Source organism: Corythoichthys intestinalis, chromosome 13 (genome assembly GCF_030265065.1).
Source record: "Corythoichthys intestinalis isolate RoL2023-P3 chromosome 13, ASM3026506v1, whole genome shotgun sequence".
NCBI lineage: Eukaryota > Metazoa > Chordata > Actinopteri > Syngnathiformes > Syngnathidae > Corythoichthys > Corythoichthys intestinalis.
Window position 1 is genome coordinate 48,488,643 of NC_080407.1, and position 23,161 is coordinate 48,511,803.

At 40.0% G+C, this 23,161-nt stretch overlaps 2 protein-coding genes across 4 annotated transcripts in view; one reads left to right on the forward strand and one right to left on the reverse strand.

The window, feature by feature from the left end:
- tkfc (triokinase/FMN cyclase) overlaps nt 1–23,161 on the forward strand; it is a 170,661-nt gene that overhangs the window by 96,824 nt on the left and 50,676 nt on the right. For 2 of the 3 annotated variants that reach the window (XM_057853816.1, XM_057853815.1), the window contains exon 4: nt 10,148–10,195. The gene's annotated coding sequence lies outside the window, so the exon portion shown is untranslated. Of the gene's footprint in view, nt 1–183; nt 298–10,147; nt 10,196–23,161 lie in introns of those variants that run through there. The other variant, XM_057853817.1, reaches the window with a different exon arrangement.
- The window catches only part of exoc6b (exocyst complex component 6B), a 50,527-nt gene continuing 36,121 nt past the window's right edge, over nt 8,756–23,161 (reverse strand). Inside the window, exons 20-22 of the mRNA XM_057853811.1 lie at nt 22,265–22,338; nt 13,149–13,261; nt 8,756–10,415 (exon numbers count right to left, since the gene is read on the reverse strand). Coding sequence (XP_057709794.1) covers nt 10,289–10,415; nt 13,149–13,261; nt 22,265–22,338 — 314 coding nt within the window. The 3' untranslated portion in view covers nt 8,756–10,288. The remainder of the gene's footprint in view (nt 10,416–13,148; nt 13,262–22,264; nt 22,339–23,161) is intronic.

The window sequence follows — 23,161 nt, forward strand, 5'->3', positions numbered from 1 at the left end:
ATGAGTGTTTATATAGCGCGCAGGCAGCGGCCAAGGTCTCCCCCCTCCCCGCTCTTCTGCTCCACCTCCTTCGGCTCCTGGAGGACCCCCGCCTCACCCTCTCCGCCTGCCTCCTCCTGCGGAGAGGTGACGGTTGGACTATCACCTGCGCGTCTAAAAAAGTTCGCTTTAAAAAAAAAAAAAAAAAAAGTTGCGGCATAGTGACTTTTTCAACTTCTTCTGACGCTCCCCAAATTGGCGCAAAAGAAGTCCGACGGACTGCGATCGATCTCGTGTGACATCACGAGAGCCGCGCGGGTAGGTGTTGATGAGTCGCGTGGAGTTGGAAATTTCGCTCCGAGACTACTTGTTGCGCGATGTCGCCTCCTGGTGGCGGTGTGGCAAACAACTTGACATTTCAATCCTCAGTGGGAATTTTTTAACCTAATTTATATCATATACATGTTTAAACCATTGCACGTTTCATCTATAAATTGCCATTTGATAGGCTAAAAACTCCAAGTAAATCTAGAAAAAATGATTTTGTACATTTCACAATTTCACATGAATACATGTTTTGATGTTCCGTATCTGATATATAAAGATAATCACATTGTACGTATTAGTTTTAATGTAAATTTAGGACGAGAAATACACAATTTTGACCAAAATGGGCGGGGAGCTCGATCATATTGTCTCCCGCAGATGTTAGACAAACTAATGGACTCCCCAAAAATACCCAAATTGCTAGAAATATATATATATTTTTTTTTTGGTCTAATTTTGGTGGAACCGTACTTTTTGGGGGGGCAAAAACGCTATATAAAATTGTGGGCCTTAATTCTTTTGACATGTAAATGTAGGTCAAGAAATACACAATTTTGACCAAAATGTCCCACAAAATCAAGGGGAGCTTGATCATATTGTCTCCTGCAGATGTCGGACAAACGAACAGACTCGCCAAAAAATACCGGAGTTGCTTGAAATAAATGGGTTTGTTTTTTTGGTCTAATTTTGATGGAATCGTACTTTTTTTGCGAAAACGCTATATAACATTTGTGCGCTTACACAATTTTGACCAAAAACTGCCACAAAAGTTGCGTTCATGGTTGCGTGGGTGCACTATATAAAGATAACCACATTGTACATATTAGTTTTAATGTAAATGTAGGACGAGAAATACACAATTTTGACCAAAAAGTGCCACCAAATCAAGGGGAGCTTGATCATATTGTCTCCCGCAGATGTTAGACAAACTAACGGACTCCCCCAAAATACCCGAATTGCTAGAAATAAATGGTTTTTGTCTAATTTTGGTGGAACCATACTTTTTGGGGGGCAAAAACGCTACACAAAATTGTGCGCCTTAATTCTTTTGACATGTAAACGTAGGACAAGAAATACACAATTTTGACCAAAAAGTCCCACAAAATCTAGGGGAGCTTGATCATATTGTCTCCTGCGGATGTCAGACAAACTAACGGACTCCCCAAAAAATACCAGAGTTGCTCGAAATAATTTTTTTTTTTTTTTTTTGGTCCAATTTTGATGAAATCGTTTTTTGTTTTTTTTGGTTTTTTTGTTGCAAAAACGCTATTTAACTTTTGTGCGCTTTAATTTTTTTTAGATGTAAATGTAGGACAAGAAATACATAATTTTGACCAAAAACTGCCACAAAAGTTTCATGGCTCACGGTTGTGTGGGTGCATTATATAAAGATAACCACACTGTATATATTAGTCTTAATGTAAATGTAGGATGAGAAATACACAATTTTGACCAAAAAGTGACACAAAATAAAGGGGAGCTTGATCATATTGTCTCCTGCAGATGTCGGACAAACTAACGGACTCCCCAAAAAATACCCAAGTTGCTCGAAATAAATGGGGGGTTTTTGTCAGATTTTGGTAGAACCGAACTTGTTTTTGGGCAAAAACGCTATCTAAAATTGGGGGCATTAGTTCGTTTGACATGTAAATGTAGGACATGAAGTACACAATTTTGACCAAAAAGTCCCACAAAATCAAGAGGAGCTTGATCATATTATCTCCTGCAGATGTCGGACAGACTAACGGACTCGCCAAAAAATACCCGAGTTGCTCGAAATAAATGTTTTTTTTGTCCAATTTTGATGGAATCGTACTTTTTTTGCAAAAACGCTATATAACATTCGTGTGCTTTAATTTTTTTGAGATGTAAATGTAGGACAAGAAATACACAAATTTGGCCAAAAACTGCCACAAAAGTTTCATGGCTCATGGTTGCGTGGGTGTATTATAAAAAGATAACCACATTGTACATATGTTTTAATGTAAATGTAGGACGAGACATACACGATTTTGACCAAAAAGTGCCACACAATCAAGGGGAGCTTGATCATATTATCTCCTGCAGATGTCGGACAAACTAACGGACTCCGCAAAAAATACCGAGTTGCTAGAAATAAATTGGTTTTTTTTGTCCAATTTTGGTGGAACCGTACTTTTTTTTTGCAAAAACTCTATATAACTTTTGTGTGCTTAAATTTTTTAGAGATGTAAATGTAGGACAAGAAATACACAATTTTGACCAAAAACTGCCACAAAAGTTTCTTGGCTCATGGTCGCGTGGGTGCATTATGTAAAGATAACCACATTGTACATATTAGTTTTAATGTAGGACGAGAAATACACAATTTTGACCAAAAAGGGCCACAAAATCAAGGGGGGCTTGATCATATCGTCTCCTGCAGATGTCGGACAAACTAACGGACTCCGCAAAAAATACCAAGTTGCTAGAAATAAATTGGGGTATTTTGTCCAATTTTGGTAGAACCGTACTTGTTTTTGGGCAAAAACGCTATCTAAAATTGGGGGCCTTAGTTCTTTTGACATGTAAATGTAGGATGAGAAATACACAATTTTGACCAAAAAGTGCCACAAAATCAAGAGGAGCTTGATCATATTATCTCCTGCAGATGTCGGACAAACTAACGGACTCCCCAAAAAATACCCGAGTTGCTCGAAATAAATGTTTTTTTTTTTTTGTCCAATTTTGATGAAATCGTTTTTTGTTTTTTGGTTTTTTTTTTTTTTTTTTTGCAAAACCGCTATATAACATTTGTGCGCTTTAATTTTTTTAGATGTAAATGTAGGACAAGAAATACACAATTTTGACCAAAAACTGCCACAAAAGTTTCATGGCTCATGGTTGCGTGGGTGCATTATATAAAGATAACCACATTGTACCTATTAGTTTTAATATTTATTCTGAGTCTCCTTTTGGTCTAAAGTGGGGATTTAGAATTTATTGGAGTATTTCGTTTTGGTACAGAGTACATACACTGCTGTCCAAAAGAATTGGCCATACGCGGAGTTTAAGGGGAGCCAAGGGGGGCATGCCCCTGTGCCAAAAAAGTGTCATTGCATGTAATTAACTGTAAGATAAGCTTATCTGTATGACACTTATTACGCCAGTTGTACAAGTATGCTCTCCCATAACTGCTCCCAAGCTATGACGCGAATTAGTTAAACACTGTAACAATGCATTCTCACGCGGAGTGACTAATGTACATGTTTGTACTCCCCCAACCACATTGTATGCGAGTGTGTGTGTGTTCAAAACAAAGTTGCTATCTTCACTTAGAGGTGCGCTGCAAATCACAAACTGCCGTCACAATGACGCCTTGCAACTGATGTAATGCATGATCATAACAACGGCTCCCTAATAAAAAGACGGCAGAGTGAGGAGCTCTGAGAGAAAGTTCGGTAAGACTCCGATTTGCGCTCTCTCCAACCTCTCCTCAAGTGGCCGTCTGGTAAAAAGGTTTGAGCCTAGTTTAGACCCAACATTAACTATCCTATATATGATTTTAAAATTAAATTAAAATTAAGAGTTTTCCGGTAAAATATTGTCGATCAAAATTGTACAACAACAATGAACAAATTATAATGGGTCAAAATTATTTTTCGAACAGATCATGTGACTAGCACCTTAGACGGTCATTTGCGTTTTTTAGCTAAAACCACCTGAGGACCAAAGAAGGTAGATATAGGTAAAAAATTTTCAAACCTAAGCTTTCAAAAGCGACAACAACTACTGAGCAAGAGCCAAGGATTGAAAATGTGGAACATGAAATGCCAGAGAGCACCGCCAAAATGGTGAGCAAAATTTCAATTTGCGCCACTAAAGACGCTAATTGTACAACAGAGCCACCACCATGTGTACCATATTTAATGGATGACAATCTTGGTTAAAATTATACTGTAGCTGTCCTAAGCAACCAGATTTTGAATTCCCATAAAAAATGACGGGAAACAAAAAAACACTCATTTTCAGTTTTTAAAAATTAATGTAAGTTAGTTTTATTGCTAACACTGCGTTTCAGGGTCATCATCATGTTGCCCCAAAAGTCAAACTCCACCTATGGTATTGGCACTGTTTTCCGAAATCTCCAGGTTCGCGGTGAATCAGTAACAGGCCCACTTTTGCAAAATAGACAATGTTTATTGATTAGAAAATGCAGCATAAATGAGATTTATTGATTACAATCCCACAAGAGCAAGCAAACAATTATCAACAAATGTCAACGATGACGCTAGATTTGAGTTTGTCAACCCCAGAATCCCCGCGTTACCGTTACAGCAAAACGAAACGTCCCTTAGCACTGAAAATCGCTTACCGTGACAAACGAGCGGGGAGCCAACACACTCCGGTAAGGCGGCGAAGGAAGTCCGCCAGCGGGTCACGTACGGCTCGCCTGGCTTTGTTCCTTCGTCGCCTTACCGGAGCGTTGGCTCCCGCTCATTTGTCACGGTAAGTGATTTTCATTGCTAAGGGACACCTGGTTGTGCTGTAACGTAGCGCGGGGATTCTGGGATTGACAAATTCAAATCTAGCGTCATCGTTACCCTTGTTATGCTTGTTTTTGATGCTTGTTGCTTGCTCTTGTTGGATTGTAATAAATAAATCATTTAATCTGCATTTTCCAATCAATACACATTGTCTATTTAGCAAAAGTGTGCCTGTTACTGATTCACCGCCAACCTGGAAATTTCAGGAAAACAGGCACCCCTGCTATTCTGACAAATAATGCTCAATTTCATCCAGAAAATGATTGCAATTACAAATGCCTTGGTTGTAATGTGTTCATTTATTTTGATTGCAATGAAAAAACACAAAATAAATCATTATCATTTTACACAAAACTCCAAAAATGGGCCGGACAAAAGTATTGGCACCCTTTGAAAAAAAATCATGTCATGCTTCTCTAATTTGTGTAATTAACAGCACCTGTTACTAACCTGTGGCACATAACAGGTGGTGGCAATAACTAAATCACACACAGCCAGTTAAAATGGATTAAAGTTGACTCAACCTCTGTCCCGTGTCCTTGTGTGTACCACATTGAGCATGGAGAAAGGAAAGCAGACCAAAGAACTGTCTGAGGACTTGAGAAGCAAAATTGTGAGGAAGCATGGGTAATCTCATGGCTACAAGTCCATCTCCAAAGACCTGAATGTTCCTGTCTAACGTGCGCAGTGTCAGTGTCCCTAGATGTGGATGGAAAAGAAAAATTAACGAGAGATGGATAGTGGATAAAGAACCTCGACTAACATCCAAACAAGTTCAAGCTGTCCTGCAGTCCGAGCAGGGCCGGCCGAGGTCATTTGGGGGCCCTAAGCAAAATAATGCAAAGGGGCCCATATTTTTGGCCCACCATTTCGTCACAGTGTACTGTGAAACACATACATGCAATCCAACCCATACGTCCATATTTTGTATATTAATCAGATTTTCACTGCATGCTTCAAAAGAGGAAAGAAAGAAGTTAAGGAAGAACTTTTATTTTTTAAGCTTGTAATCAAGTATCAAAACTCACAAAAGTCAAATAAAGCAAACTGTAGGAAACAAAATAGAATATAAATTAAACAATTGCCAGATTGGGCGCCCCCTAGTGGTCAGGGGCCCTAAGCAGCTGCACAGTCTGCGTATAGGCTGGGCCGGCCCAGAGTCCGAGGGTACAACAGTGTCAACCCGTACTATCCGTCGGCGTCTGAATTAAAAGGGACTCTTCTGACCCAGAGACTTAAAAAAGCCAGGCTGGAGTTGGCAAAACTTACCTGAGAAAGACAAAAATGTTTTGGAAGAATGTTCTCTGGTCAAATGAGACAAAAAGTTGAACTTTTTGGGAAAAGGCATCATCATAAAGTTTACAGGAAGAAAAAAACCAGGCCTTCAAAAAAAATAACACGGTCCCCACACTCAAACAGGGCAGAGGTTCCCTGATGTTTTGGGGTTGCTTTGCTCCCTCTGGCACTGGATTGCTTAACCGTGGGCATTATGAAATCTGAAGACTACCAACAAATTTTGCTGCATCATGTAAGGCCCAGTGTGAGAAAGCTGGGTCTCCCTCAGAGGTCATGGGTCTTCCAGCAGGACAATGACCCAAAACACAATTCAAAAAGCACTAGGAAATGGTTTGAGGGAAAGCACTGGAGACTTCTAAAGTGGCCAACAATAAGTCCAGACCTGAAACCCATAGAACACCTGGGAAAGATCTGAAAAGGGCACCCTTCAAATCTCAGAGACGTGAAGCAGTTGGCCAAAGAAGAATGGTCTAAAATTCCAGCAGTAAGAAACTTATTGTTGGATACTGGTAGCGGTTTTTCGCAGTTATTCTGTGTAAAGGTTGTGCTACCAAGTATCAGGCTGAGGGTGCCAATACTTTTGTCCTGCCCATTTTTGGAGTTTTAAGTTTTTTTCATTCTCTATTGTGTTTTTTCATTGCAAGAAAAATAAATGAAGATATTACTACCAAAGCATTTGTAATTGCAATCATTTTCTGGGAGAAATTGAGCATTATCTGACAGAATTGCTGGGGTGCCAGCACTGTAGATGAAATATGCCAATTTATTCACATTTTTTGTATTTCTGTATCCAAGCCTGGATTGCAACCCAAATGTGTTAATTGATTGTTTTTCTTTATTTGCAACCACTGACAGTTATGACGTCCAATCATTTGAATTCCACTTCAAATGATTGGACGTCTATTAGTAATAAAACTTATGATCCGTTCAGCAAATAGCATTAGATTAATAGCCACAGATTGCTAGCTAGCTAACTAGCTGTAAACTAATCATTAGATGGGCCATAGTAATTTTTTTTTTTTTTTTTGAATGGCGCTCGTTCGTACAAACCGTTTGACCGATCAACACCGTTAAATATCAAAATGACCGGAATTTTCATGCAACGCAGGGAATTTTTCGAATGAACCCCCCCAAAAAATTTCCATTCGCCCGTAAACACGGGTTTTTTCAAAAAGATTTTCCAAAAATGTTACTTGTGCTACAATTTTTGACCAAATAACATCATTTTAAGGGGCATTAAAGTTGTACAGTTGTGGTCAAAAGTTTACATACACTTGTGAAGAACATAATGTCATGGCTTTCTTGAGTTTCCAGTAATTTCTACAACTCTGCTTTTTCTCTGATAGAGTGATTGGAACAGATACTTCTTTGTCAGAAAAAACATTCATGAAGTTTGGTTCTTTTATGACTTTATTATGGGTGAACAGAAATAAGTGATCAAATCTGCTGGGTCAAAAAAATACATACAGCAGCGCTAATATTTGGTTACATGTCTCTTGGCCATTTTCACTTCAATTAGGCGCTTTTGGTAGCCATCCACAAGCTTCTGGTTGAATCTTTGACCACTCCTCTTGACAGAATTGGTGCAGTTCTGTTAAATTTGATGGCTTTCTGACATGGACTTTTTTCTTCAGCATTGTCCACAAGTTCTCAATGGGGTTTAAGTCAGGACTTTGGGAAGGCCATTCAAAAACCTTAATTCTAGCCTGATTTAGCCATTCCATTACCACTTTTGATGTGTGTTTGGGGTCATTGTCCTGTTGGAACACCAAACTGCGCCCAAGACCCAATCTTCGGGCTGATGACGTTCGGTTATCTTGAAGAATTTGAAGGTAATCCTCCTTCTTCATTATCCCATTTACTCTCTGTAAAGCACCAGTTCCATTGGTAGCAAAACAGCCCCACAGCATAATACTACCACCACCGTGCTTGACGGTAGGCATGGTGTACTTGGGGTTAAAGGCCTCACCTTTTCTCCTCCAAACATATTGCTGGGCATTGTGGCAAAACAGCTCGATTTTTCTTTCGTCTGACCACAGAACTTTCCTCCAGAAGGTCTTATCTTTGTCCATGTGATCAGCAGCAAACTTCAGTCGAGCCTTAAGGTGCCGCTTTTGGAGCAAGGCAGCCTCTCAGTCCATGGAGATGCAAAACACCCTTGACTGTGGACACTGACACCTGTGTTCCAGCAGCTTCTAATTCTTGGCAGATCTGCTTTTTGGTGATTCTCGGTTGAATCTTCACCCTCCTGACCAATTTTCTCTCAGCAGCAGGTGGTAGCTTGCGTTTTCTTCCTGATCGTGGCAGTGACAAAACAGTGCCATGCACTTTATACTTACAAACAATTGTTTGCACTGTTGCTCTTGGGACCTGCAGCTGCTTTGAAATGGCTCCAAGTAACTTTCCTGACTTGTTCAAGTCAATGATTCGCTTTTTCAGATCCATGTATGTATATTTTTGACCCAGCAGATTTGATCACTTTTTTCTGTTCACCCATAATAAAGTCATAAAAGAACCAAACTTCATGAATGTTTTTTGTGACAAAGAAGTATCTGTTCCAATCACTCTATCAGAGAAAAATCAGAGTTGTAGAAATAACTGGAAACTCAAGAGAGCCATGACATTATGTTCTTCACAAGTGTATGTAAACTTTTGACCACGACTGTATATGGCGGAAAACACAGACAAGACTGAAAAAGCAGTTTCTGCTCTTGCACTCCTCTTTAAAAGAAACTGCTGTATTTTAAGCCAAAACAACTGTTGTGTTTGATAGAACAACATGTCTATATGCTGCCATAGCAGATTCATGGCGCACTAAGCCCCCGAAATATTTTTAATTTGTCCGTTTCACCCTGAAAACCCCCGTTTACAGACATCGCGCAACCGCTTTTGTTTCAACCCAGCCATAAAACGAAGGTAATTTGTTATATTTATTATTCAAAATGTCTGTTATTTTTAGCTTAAAATCATTAATCGATGTCAGATATTTCGTAAAAAAAAAAATGTTTTTTTTTTTTTTTTAAAGACTTTAAAAAATTATTCACTCACATATTTTAAACTTTTAAACCAATGACGTCACAATGAAAAAAATGGCGTCCGTAAAAAAGTCTCGGATATCTACCTCCTAACTATCGCTTAATTGTATTTTTTTGTCTTTGTCGCATTTTCTCCGAGATGTTAGATGATAAATAATAGATCCAAACAAGAAAAAAAAAAAAAAAGTTTTAAAGGGTAAATATATGAAAAAGAAAATCTAAACCAATCTTTGATGTCTGCAATTTCTGCATCGCGACCCTTGTTATATTACCACGTTTCACCCGTAAAATCCGCCCAAAATCCGGCTTTGGCCATTCACAGCTGTGTCTTGACACTCGGTGATGCATGTTACATGGAGTTTTTGGATCGAAAACAAGTCAAATACGCAATAATATCTCGTTAAAGTCATGGCGTCTGTAATTCTGCTCTCGCGTGCTCTCACCTCCAAATGGGGTTTTGCTGTTTAAAAAACTTTTTTTTTTTTTTTTTTTTTAAATGCTCTCCCGCTCAAAAATTTTCTTCCCCCAGAAAATAGAGATTTTAAGCTTTCCAATTATGTATTACACATGCATATCGGACAATTTTGAAAGTTGGCTAAATTTCGGGGTCTCGAAGCGGAACTTCAAGTCACCTGAGTGTTTTCCGCCATATACAGAATTTGGCAAAAACTTAAGGTTCCCCATAATTGGCCAAAAACTGTCCCATTGACAGCCGTGTACATCCAAATTTTCCATTCATTTTCAATGGCAGAAAAATAGGTCCTTGTGATTTATTTTTTCAACCATGACAGCCCATTGACATTCAACTGGCGCCCAAGTAAGTCAATGCCATTGACAGACATGTACGTCCAATGTCAGAAAAACCTACCATTACAGTCCATTGACAGCCGTGCATCAGGACGTGTCCACAAAATGTCCCCAAATCAACCTGATAGATCTGTATCTACCAAAGCAAAGTCCCATTGTAATTTCTTATTAATATATACATATATTTTTTGTCTTTAGGTTCCAAGCATCACCGATGACATCCACCGCTGGCGACAAAAACACAAGGTAACGATGACTCGGTGGATTAGAACATTTATTGTGAAGTGAAAAGAAGCAAATTCAGTGCGTCTGCATAGATAGTGTGCCCGTTGACTCGGTTCAGGCGTGGTGCTGCGCGATGAGGTTGCGCAGCTGCTTGACCACGGCGTCGATCAGCTTCTGCCTGTCGCGCTCCGTCTTGCGGAACTGCACGAAGACCACGTTCTTCCTGCTGCTCTCCCGCAACCTGACGCAAAAAGCAGAGTCACTCGTTTGTCGCCACGCGTTGTTCTGATGACGGTCTTTTCCGGATTATAAGACGCACTGTTTCATCATAGACATCATTACTATTGACGTGTCACTTTGTCATTCTTTGCGCGACGCCTTATCAGAGGGGGCCGAGCCTCATAGTTTACTTTTAACCAAGAATCAAGACTGTTTTATGTCCATATCTATGAAGAATTCAGGGATTTAAGCATTTATTCATAAGAATTTTCGCCAGAAAAGCTCCTGTTACGCTAGGCGGCCGCTAGCCTCATTCGCTAACGTAGTAGCATTGTACTTCATCAATATACGTAAAATAAACGCTCACTGCACCTTTTTTTTTTTTTCTTTTAACCAAGAATCGAGACTATTTTACATCCATATCTATGAAGAATTCTGGGATTTAAGCATTTATTCACAAGAATTTTCACCACAAAAGCTTTGTTTACGCCAGGCGACCGCTAGCCTCATTCGCTGACATAGTAGCATTGTACTTCGTCAATATACTTCAAATAAACGCTAACTGCACGGTTTCTTTGCTTTTAACCAAGAATCGAAACTTTTTTATGTCCCTATCTATAAAGAATTCAGGGTTTTAAGCATTTATGTACAAGAATTTTCGCCAGAAAAGCTCTGTTTACGCCAGGCAGCCTTTATCCTCATTCACTAACGGAGCAGCATTGAACTTCGACAATATACGTAAAATAAACGCTAACTCCACGGTTTCTTTGCTTTTAACCAAGAATCGAGACTGTTTTACGTCCCTATCTATGAAGAATTTGGGGATTTAAGCATTTATTCACAAGAATTTTCGCCAGAAAAGCTTTTACTTAATTTGCGCCACGCAGCCGCTAGCCTCGTTCGCTAACATAGTCGCATTGTACTTCGACATATTTATGTAAAATAAACACTAACTGCACGGTTTCTTTGCTTTTAACCAAGAATAGAGACTGTTTTACATCCATATCTATGAAGAATTCGGGGATTTAAGCATTTATTCACAAGAATTTTCGCCAGAAAAGCTCCTTTTACGCCAGGCGGTCGCAAGCCTCATTCGCTAACATAGTAGCATTCGTACCTCGACATATTTATGTACAATAAACGCTAACTGCACGGTTTCTTTGCTTTTAACCAAGAATCGAGACTGTTTTACGTCCATATCTGTGAAGAATTTGGGGATTTAAGCATTTATTCACAAGAATTTTCGCCAGAAATGCTTCTGTTACGCCAGGCGGCAGTTAGCCTCATTCGCCAACAGTACAGTATATCGTGTATGTGATAATAAAGGGATATTCTATTGTACTGTACAATAAGTTGTGATTGTATATAGACTTTATTAACTATCTATTTACATATTATTTATGATGGATTCTGCATGTTTTCCTCAAGTATTAAGTTTCTAATGTTAAATTGAGTGATTTATTAGCTGTTGAAAACTTGCGATAAAAAAAAAAAAAAAAAAATTAGTTGCTATTTTGGTCAAAAACTTGTATGATTTGTTAAATATTGCTATTGATCCTGAAAATACAGGTGATTATCTCTGCATTTGGTGATATTTGTGTAACTAGTGTAAAATCTGAGACTTTTATAGCCATTTTAAGTGTTATACTTATGTAAAAAAATTCTTAATCGGGATTTTGTAAGGGAACGACTTTGAATTTTTTTTTTTTATGCCGCTGCTCATGGAGACTCATATATGGCTAAGGTAGGTGCCTGTTTTGGTTTTGTAAATATTTGAATTTGACGTTTTTGAAAATAGGCCCCCTACGTATCGGCCCCGTTTTCCATGTCATGTCAATAGGTTATGAAGTCTATGATTTCATTTTTTTCCCCCGTCCAAACGGATTGGACGTCTGTCCCTGTCAATGCCGGGAAATGACATTAAAGCCATTGGAACAGTTGTTGACGTGGTTCCTTAGTTTGTAAAATGCTATTAGCTTTTTAGCTTGTTGTTCTCTGTTTTATTGTTATTATTGCAATGTATTAGCATTGTCTCAATTCGATATTTGTTATCGGTTGTTTTTGGTTGCAAAAGCAGATTCGATTAATTGTTTGGCAGCTGTAAATCTGCTTTATCTTTAAAAGATAAATGTGTTATTTTATCATGGAGGCTCACTTTAACGCCAACAAAATAGGATTTTAAAAATTTTTTCTGTATTTTCTTGATCCGAGTTGTGATATGGCTTGAGATTGAACTATTTTCGGATGTGATATTTATTATTTAATACATTTTATGAATAGAATTTGTTGCTATTCAGTTTATTTTTATTTTGGTTGACAAAATGATGGACTTAATACTGGTTGCATTATTTTTAATGGTATAAAAATATAGGCTATGATCGGTAAAACATAACACAAAATAGTCAAATCTGTAGATAAGAAACCATATCAGAAGAGGGAAAAAAACCTAAACATTGCTCACTAAAATGCCACTTACAATCTGGAAATATACAGTATTTTTCTACAATTTAGAATCAAAATGACTGTGGGGTGCATTGTTTTTTTTCCACTCCAATTTCAGCTTACAACACAAGTGACCACTCTGTAAAAAGGGAATGTCAGTTCGCGAGCAAATCACTCGTTAGATCACTCGTGCTGAGAACGATACTCACGGTTTCGACAACCTGTCGCGACGGACAGAACACAAAAGGAGAAAGAAGTGGGCTGAGAGCGATAGAGGGAAGGTGTAAAACGGCGGGGCGCGCCGGCAGCTTACTTCTCCAGCAGGGCGAGCGCGGCGTGCGGGTTGACGCGCAGATACTTGCAGCTGGCTTTGCCGTAGTCGGCCAGGTAGGTGGACCAGTCCCACTGCGTGAAGAGCTCCAACAGCTAAAAACACAAGGTGAAATGACCCACATCTCAAACTGTTGCATAACCTGCCGCTGCCCCCCTTAACCCCCGATCCTCTGCCTGGAAGAACACGCGAGCCGGGAGCCCCAGTGAACTCTGGGTAACACCAAACACGCGAGAGAGAAACCATATGTGAGAGAGGGATGAGAGAGGACGAGGGGGATGCAGAGGGATGGCGAGCGAAACCACATGTTGGGGGAAGGGGGAGCCGCGGAAAAGAGTGGAAATACACAAAGCCACTTGGACAACAGCCGCCAGCGCCTTTGAGCGGGCGAAGCGCGCGGCGTCGAGGCGGCGCGACCGCTCAGCCCCCCCCCGACGACAAAAAAATTTCCGCAAGACAAAAACTTTTTTTTTTCTTTTGGTCAATATGCTATAAAAATGTTCGACTTATATTAGTTGTTTTTTCATTTTTTTTAAATCACTAATTGATGTCCACTGGATTGGAAGTCTCGTGCTGTCAGTAGCTTAGCGAGTCGATGGCAGGCAATGAGTTAAATACCATGAAATTAAAAATATATATAATTTTTTATAAAATTATTTTAACAATTCATCATTTTATTTGCTCATACCAATTTTGGATAAGATAATAATTTAGAAAAACACATAAGTATAGGTATAGATGTACACAGATGTATACGTCTATATATTATATATAGTTGTACACATAGATGTATACGTCTATATAGTATAAAAATGCACACGTACAAGTAGATGTGTGTGTGTGTATATGTATACAGTATATATATGTATATACACACACATAGACAATACGTCTATATATTTTATATAGATGCACACATACGTATATATATATATATATATACAGTGGGGAGAACAAGTATTTAATACACTGCCAATGGGTTTTCCCATTGGCATATATATATACTATATTAATATATATATACTGTATATATTCAGATTCAGAATATTTATTGTCATTGTTACAAAAAGCACAACGAAACTTTGTATATATGACTTTATATATATATATATTAGGGCTGACAAAATTATCGCGTTAACGGGCGGTAATTAATTTTTTAAATTAATCACGTTAAAATATTTGACGCAATTAACGCACATGCCCCGCTCAAACCGACTAAAATGACAGTACAGTGTAATGTCTGCTTGTTACTTGTTTTTTGGTGTTTAGCTCCCTCTGCTGGCGCTTGGGTCCAACTGATTTTATGGGTTAGTACCATGAGTGAAAAGGTGCAATTATTGACATCAACAATGGCGAGCTACTAGTTTATTTTTTGATTGAAAATTTTACAAATTTTAATAAAAGGAAAACATTAAGAGGGGTTTTAATATAAAATTTCTATAACTTGTACTAACATTTATCTTTTAAGAACTACAAGTCTTTCTATCCATTGCTTTAAGAGAATGTTAATGCCATCTTGTTGATATATTGTTAGAATAAACAAATACAGTACTGATGTACCGTATGTTGAATGTTTATATCCGTCTCGTGTCTTATCTTTCCATTCCAACAATTATTTACAGAAAAATATGGCATATTTTATAGATGGTTTGAATTGCGATTAATTACGATTAATTCATTTTTAAGCTGTAATTAACTCGATTAAAAATTTTAATCGTTTGACAGCCCTAACATATATATATACATACACACATAGATGATACGTTCTATATTTAATATTGATGCACACAGATATATACATCTATATACTATAGATGCACATATAGGTGTATGTATACGTCCATATATTTTATATAAATGCACATAGATGTATGTCTATATATATATATATATAAATGTACAGATAGATGTATACGTCTATATATTTTATATAGATGCACACATAAATGTATACATCTGTATATTTTATATAGATGTATACGTCATTATAGTATATAGATGCAAACGTCTTTATAGTATTTAGATGCACACATAAATGTATATGTCTATATGTATATACAGTGGGGAGAACAAGTATTTGATACACTGCCAACCATTGGCAGTGTATCAAATACTTGTTCTCCCCACTGTATATTTATATATACATCTACACATAGATGTATGCGTCTATATCAGTGGTTCTTAAACTGGGTTCGTTGAGTCAGTCTGAGGGGTTTGGTGAAGGCAAAGAAACACAGAGCCCTATTTTCGTACGCTGATTAAACCAAAGTGGCTTTTTAGACCACATTGTAGACTGGTTTGCTCCCAGTTTACAGGCTTAATCCATTTCTTTTAACCGCTAGTCCTCGATCTGATGGGAGGAGGAACTGGTTTGCTCAGTGGAAGGTTGACTCACACTTGGTATGAGGTTATATGACAGACCAATGGGCAGCGGGGTCTCAAACATGCTGTCAACATGAGAGGAATTTTGAATGGGAATTTGTGAAGTTATTATCTTGCTAGCTTAGATATATAGTTGTATATGTTTTGAAATTGAAAAATTCTTAATCATGTAATTCCAAAAGGTTCGGTACCATTCGCACGGTTAAGAACCATTGATCTATATATACTGTATATATATATATACACACATACATTATATATTACACATACATGACATTTTGTCGGCCACAGTTATATACCAAATGTTAATATCTTGGCGTAAATTACCCAAAATGTGATGTCGACATATGTGGACTTAGATTATTATTTTTTTCTTATTATTTTGCAAAAATAGTCCGTCGCCCTATAAATGTTAAAGCTAATAAAAACAGTATGATTTCATCAAAATCTATACAATTTTAAATAGCTGGTTGAATGTGGACACAACAAACACGTAAATCTGAACTCAATGACAGTGATTGGCGAACTAGATTTGCTCGAAAAAAAGGAACTGTTTTTATGCTGACCGCACAGTAACTTTATCAAATTACCACTCAGTACAATGAAACTAAGAAAACACATCGACAACCTTGTTACTAGGTACTTTTGCGTTATTTTATAAATGAATTCGAAATATAATGTCGACAAAGATGTTTTGCAAACAGGAAACATGCGCGCGCGCAGGTGTTATCGCCCCGTCCGACGCTGTTGTCATGACCACTGGCTGACCCGTCGTCACGGCGATAAGGCCCGGCCACAGACGGGGCAGGAAGTTGAGGCGGGGGTCGAGAAGAACGCGCGCCGACCTCTCCCACACCGACGCGAGCTTGAACTCATAAATCCCGCAGATAAGAGCGCTTTTGCTTTCCGTCGCGTACCGCGGGCCGGCGTACGCGCACGCGCTCATCAGATAAGAGTTTGCAGGGGTCTTAAGACAAGTTTCCACCGTCCGTGGCACTACTGACCCTAATTTAATCACCTTCAGCTCTAGATAAAAGTAGTGCTTACTCTCATATAACATCAGGTGAACTTAAGGTGACCTCCGACCTTTTACACGAAAGCACTTCGAGGATTTCGGATTGATTGACGGCAAATGCGCTCGTTCGAAAAGGAAGTACGGCAAAGAGGGAGGGGAAAAAAGTCCATCGAGGCTTTTCTACGCCTGTCAAAATTGCGCTATTTTCTGTTTGTAAAAGCAGTCACGTTCGCGGCGTCGCATTTACACGTCCATCTGCTGCTCATCCTCCTTTTCGGCCTTTTTCACCCGTACTATTGAAGCCCGTCCGCCCGCCCCGTGTGAGCTCTCACACGCTTGAAGGAAAGTGTCGGCCTCCCGAGGAGAGCGAGGGGGAGTGAGGTCGAGAGACCACCCTGTACGTATCACTTTCACCTGACTGGATGCTTTCACCCGCCATCAGCATACAGAACCGGGACCGTGTTTTGTTGTCGTTTCCTCCCTTCCCCGTTGACATTCGGATCCGAAAGTCAAAACGACGGAGGGTTAGGATCTGCTTAATATGTTCCTGACAAAAGTCTTGTCGCTTGCATACACATGGACCTGAAGTGTCCCTCTAATATATTTGTAATCAATATTTTCTTTCAAGAAATGGATCATTTTAATCCCAACAGGTTTTGGAATAACATTTCGGTGCTAAACAAAACTGTTCTGATGTTTAAAGCTTGGTAAAGCCCAGCGAGTCAAGTTTTGCAAAGAAGTCTTGTCGCCTTGTCATATAATGCACACAATCACAGATTAGAGCTTCACCTGTTACCAATAAAGGATCAATTAACTCTCAGGTGTGTATAAAAAGAACCCCAGTGCACTAGACTGTCACATTAACTGCATCCTGACCTTTTACAAGATTCCTCCTCAGACCAAAGTGTTAATTATTTAAGAGCCTGAAGACCAGATCCACTGAAGATGTGGCAGACACCTTCAATGTGTCTCAGCATCTCGTACAGAAGATTAAAAAAAGATATGAACAGACTGGAGACGTTTTTGACCCCGCAAGAAAACTGCTCGGGAGGACCAGTTGTTGGCTGGAAAATCCAAAGCCAGCCCTTTTTCCAATGCACCTGGTCACCTGAAGTCCCTGTGTCAACCAGAACAGTCTGTCGAATTCTGTCTAGAAAATGGCCTCCATGGTCGAATCAGTGCCCAGAAACCAGCATTAAACAAAAGACAATTAAAAAACCGTGATGCATTTGCCAAGGCCCACAGCCTGTCAAAAGGATGGACGCTGGAAAAGTGCCAAAGGTGGATTTTTCAGATTAATCTTCCATTGAATTACACCATAGTCGCCGCAAATATTGCAGGAGACCGACTTCACTCGGAAAACAGTGAAGTTTGGTGGTGGCAAAATCATGGTCTGGGGGTGTGCGAGAGATCTGCAGGGTGGAAGGCAACATAAATAGTCTGAAATATCAATAAAACAAAAGTTTTATCGCCAACAGAAAGTAGTGTGAAAATTGATCCCAAAAAAGTACTAATCGAATTAAGTAGTGGTGCTGTGAGATCCAAATTTAATATTTTGTATGACTTCCATGGGCTTCAAAGACTGGATTCATAGAATTTATTGATGAAGTCATCAGGAAAATCAAAGAAGTCTTGCATGCCTCCCGAGTTCATCAACATTCTTGGGTTTCGTCTTCCATGCTTCCTCTTTTATGCTGTTCATGTCTGGTGACTGGGCTGGCCAATCCTGGAGGATCTTGATCTTCTTTGCCTTGAGGAACTTTGAAGTAGAGATTGAAGTATGCGATGGAGCACCATCCTGCTGCAGAATGTAAGATGCAGCTAAGTTTTATTGATATTTCAGACTATGTTGCCTTCCACCCTGCAGATCTTTTGCACACCCCCATACTGGATGTAACCCCAGACCATGATTTTTCCACCACCAAACTTAACAGTTTTCTGAGTGAATCTCGGATCCATGCGGGCTCCAGTAGGTCTCCTGCAATATTTGCGGCGACTGTGGTGTAATTCAATGGAAGATTCATCTGAAATATCCACCTTTCACAAAACAGTGAAGTTCGGTGGTGGCAAAATCATGGTCTGGGATTACATCCAGTATGGGGGTGTGCGAGAGATCTGCATGGTGGAAGGCAACATAAATAGTCTGAAATATCAACAAATCTTAGCTGCCTCTGACATTCTGCAGCAGGATGGTGCTCCATCGCATACTTCAATCCCTACCTCAAAGTTCCTCAAGGTAAAGAAGTTCAAGATCCTCCAGGACTAGCTAGCCCATTCACCAGACATGAACATCATTGAGCATGTCTGGGGTAGGATGAAAGAGGAAGCATGGAAGACGAAACCCAAGAATGTTGATGAACTCTAGGAGGCATGCAAGACTGCTTTCTTTGATGTTCCTGATGACTTAATCAATAAATTGCATGGATGCAGTCCTTCAAGCCCATGGAAGTCATACAAAATATTATGTTATGTAACATATTTTTGTACATTTTTTGATCAATTTTCACACTACTTTCTGTAGGCGACAAAACTTTTGTCTTGCCAAAATTTGACCTTTATGTCTTCATTCACTGATAAATCTTTTTTTCAGTGAAACAAATATATTTTTGTCCATTCACCATCATTTGGGAGGGTCTTAGCTTTCATATGAACCATTTCTGAAACCAATTGAATAATTAAAAGTCAGGTTATTAGCAATTGTTTCTACAAAATGGATAAGCGACAAAACTTTTGTCAGGGACTGTAGAAGTCCAAATCTGTTTGAAGCAGGAGGTATGGCAGCGAATGAATGGACGTTCATGTCTACAAGCGATAAACTCATTGAAATTACACCTAGTAACAAATAGGATCGGTGAGATAAGGGTGTGACAGGTCAAGGTAAGTTTGCTAGCGGTGTTCACGATTACGAGACGTTGAATTATCCATTCAACAATTTGCATTCGATCAATCTATGTACATAGATTGCTAGCTAGCTATAGCTAACAGATGCTAGCGGTGAGCCTGCAGTCCGTTTTTAGGTTATGTACTATGTTATAGCTCCGCCCCCTTTTGCAATTGAGCCAAAATTATGTCGGTTAAGTTTTGTCGGAGTATTGAGTTGTAAGTTAAAGCATCACTGTTGTCATCATTACTTTTGTACGTCTTTTAAGATAGTGTTTAGTCGTTTGGATGAACTTTGTAAAATTCTTCAAACGCGACGGAATCATCTCTCGGGCGGGCGCGTACATTACTCGGTGTGAGAACGCGGGCGGGGCGAAGAATGCGCGTGTGAAAGGGGACGCCCTGGCACATGACACATGCGAGGTATGAAAAGCTCCTTTTGATATGATAAGAATGGCGTCAAAAACAATGAGCGGCGAGCGAGAAGAAAGCCGAGGAAGGAGACGGACGGAGGGACGAGATGAGGAAGAGGAGGATGAAGCCGAGGCACTGCATCATCCCGACAGGCGCAGAAAGAGAAGCGAGGCGGGGAAGAAAGCGGGATTGTGACAGGAGGGATAAAGGGCTATCCGTCTCTGTCCGTCACCTCATTCATCCTACTCGCTCCGTCCTGCCGGCCCATCCGTCAACTGCTGTCACGCGCACACAGGCCAACCTCACCCGCCGGAGTCCCAAAAACCACCAACGGCGGTTCTGTTCGGCCCGCCGTACTTCTTGTTGGTTAACCCGTTTGTCGCCATTGATAGCAATAGACATCATAGTGTTGTTGCACTTTCGCAGTAAAAACAGATCCGCTGTCTCGCACCGAATGAGTTAAAGCCGCCCTGAAATGCAACAGCGATTGACTTTAAAATGATAGACCGTATTTTGGACGCAATTCCATCCAATAAAAGTGTCTGAAAAGGCTAAATAATGAAATTAGATCCAAAATCTCGAAAGATTTCACACCCAAAATGAGTTGCAGATTTTTGCAGTATGCTAGCATGCTATCGGTGTGAGCGTTCTGTCATTCTAACATCATGTACTTACTAGCGCAGCGCTAGAAAGCTAGAGATAATATTATTCTGGCTAATAATCTAAATAATGAAATTATATCTGAACTAGTCTTCGGAAGATGATGTCACACCCAGAACAAGTTCCAGATTTTTGCAGGATGCTAGCATGCTATCACTGCATAGGATTTATATTCTTTTGTTGCTATGTGAGCGTATTGTCATTCAGTCAACATGTGACAGCTAGCGCAGCACTAGAAAGCTAGAGATAATCATATTCTGGCTAATAGGCTAAATTAGGAAATTAGATCCGAAGTGGTTTTCGGAAGTTGATGTCACACCCAACAAGGCGCAGATTTTTGAAGGATGCTAGCAAGCTATCAGTACATAGGCGTTCTATTCTCGTTTTTTATGTGAGAGTACTGTCATTCAGTATACATGTACTAGCTAGCGCAGCATTAGAAAGCTAGACATCTGGCTAATAGGCTAAATAAGGAAATTAGATCCGAAGCTGTTTTCAGAAGATGTCACACCCAAAACAAGTTGCAGATTTTTGAAGGATGCTAGCGTGCTATCGGTGCATAGGCTTTCAATTCTCTTGTTTTTTATGTGAGCATATTGTCATTATTTCAACATATATTAGCTAGTGCAGCACTAGAAAGCTAGAGGTAATCATATTCTGGCTAATAGGCTAAATAAGGAAATTAGATCCGAAGTGGTCTAAAGAAGATAATGTCACATCCAAAACAAGTTGCAGATTTTTGCAGGATGCTAGCATGCTATTGGTGCTTAGGCTTTCTGTTCTTTTGTTGCTATGTGAGCGTATTGTCATTCTTTCAACATGTACTAGCTAGCGCAGCACGAGAAAGCTAGAGATAATAATATTCTGGCTAATAGGCTAAATAAGGAAATTAGATCCGAAGTGGTCTAAAGAAGATAATGTCACATCCAGAACGAATTGCAGATTTTTGCAGCATGCTATCGGTATGTAGGCTTTCTATTGTCTTGTTTTTTATGTGAGTGTATTGTCATTATTTGAGCATGCTAGCACAGCACTAGAGAGCTAGAGATGACCTTATTCTGGCTAATAGTGTAAATAAGGAAATTAGATCCGAATTAGTCTTCGGAAGATGATGTCACACCCAGAACAAGTTGGAGTTTTTTTTAAGGATGCTAGCATGCTATTGGTACCTAGGCTTCCGATTCTCTTGTTTTTTATGTGAGCGTATTGTCATTCAGTCAACATGTACTCGCTAGCGCAGCACTAGAAAGCTAGAGATAATCATATTCTGGCTAATACGCTAAATAAAGAAATTAGATCCGAATTAGTCTTCATTTGCGCCACCACCTAAAAGATCTCCAAACAGCGGATTGCTAGCATGCTATCAGTGTTAGCTAGCCAGCCTAGCGCTAGAAAGCTAGACATCGCAATGAAAAAAAAGTGCATTATTTTGGGTGGAATAACTATAAAAAGGTTAAAAACGTGCCAAAAATTTCTTCCTACATGGAGTCCCTTTCATTTTTTTTGACACGGTCGCCATTTCATAGCACCTTTAAGCTTCTCGTCCTCTTGATTTCTACTTCGGTTACCAGGAACGCGAAAATCTCAAGAAAATGTTACCATTTGCCACAAATGAAAAAGATCGCGAATCTGAAGGGTGAAAGTATTTTAAAGAACGCTTGTCCGAGGAGGATGGGCGGAAGGATGAAAGCGGGAGGAGGGATAGCGAGGAACGAAGGAGAAGACGACGACGTAGACAAAGACCTACTTGTCTCAAGTCACTGAAGGCCAGAAGCAACGTGTCACCCTGGAAGCCTGCGACCGGGCCGGCTCTGGCAAAACCTGTGGGAAAAACACAAACGGTCCACCCCCGGAGCGAGGGAAGAGAGGAGGAGGAGAGGAGAAAAAAAAAGGAATAAAAGACCTGGTTAGATTCGCTATGCATCAGGACAGATTGGCAGACAAATGACGGGCGGGGGGAGGAGCGGGAGGGGGGAGGGGTGGCGGTTCGAGTCATGTCAGAGAAGGGAATGTGTGTGTGTTGCATTTCATTGTCGGGTCGATGCCGGGGTCTCGGCGTCACTTGGCAAACAAGCCCGCTGGCGTTCGCCAAAAATAACTGGTCAATTATTGACTCATTAGCTGCCATGGATTGGACGTCTAGCGCCGTCAATGGCAGATGTCAGACCTTGGGGTCTTGTCATGAACAAACTTAGCTTGATAATGTACTTTACTGTGGTTTCGAGTCCTTCCACTTGACCAAAAATGGCGGCCCCCGAATTACACGCCTGCCATCTCCGGTGACCCCGTGACACACAAAAAAGGCGGCCGCCACCGCAACTCCGCTTCTTCCCGCGTTCCGTCTGATGTCTGTCACTTCCTTCCTGCGGCAGGCGGCCATCTTTTCTCAAAGTACGTTTGAAGCCCCAAATTCACCTCTAATCCGCCCTTTTCAAAGTCCACGTCGGTTTTCATTCCCTCCGTGCGCGTTTCTCTTTTGTCAGCTGTACTTGTCTTTTTTTTCCATCTCGCACCTCATTCGTTTAATCCGATTTTCCCTCAGCCCCTTTCATCGCGTTGCCCCTTTTGTCTCCTTTTAATCCATTTTAAATTGTGTCTTTGGGGGGAAAAGTTCCGATTTCGACCCAGTGGGAGGCGCCGGTGT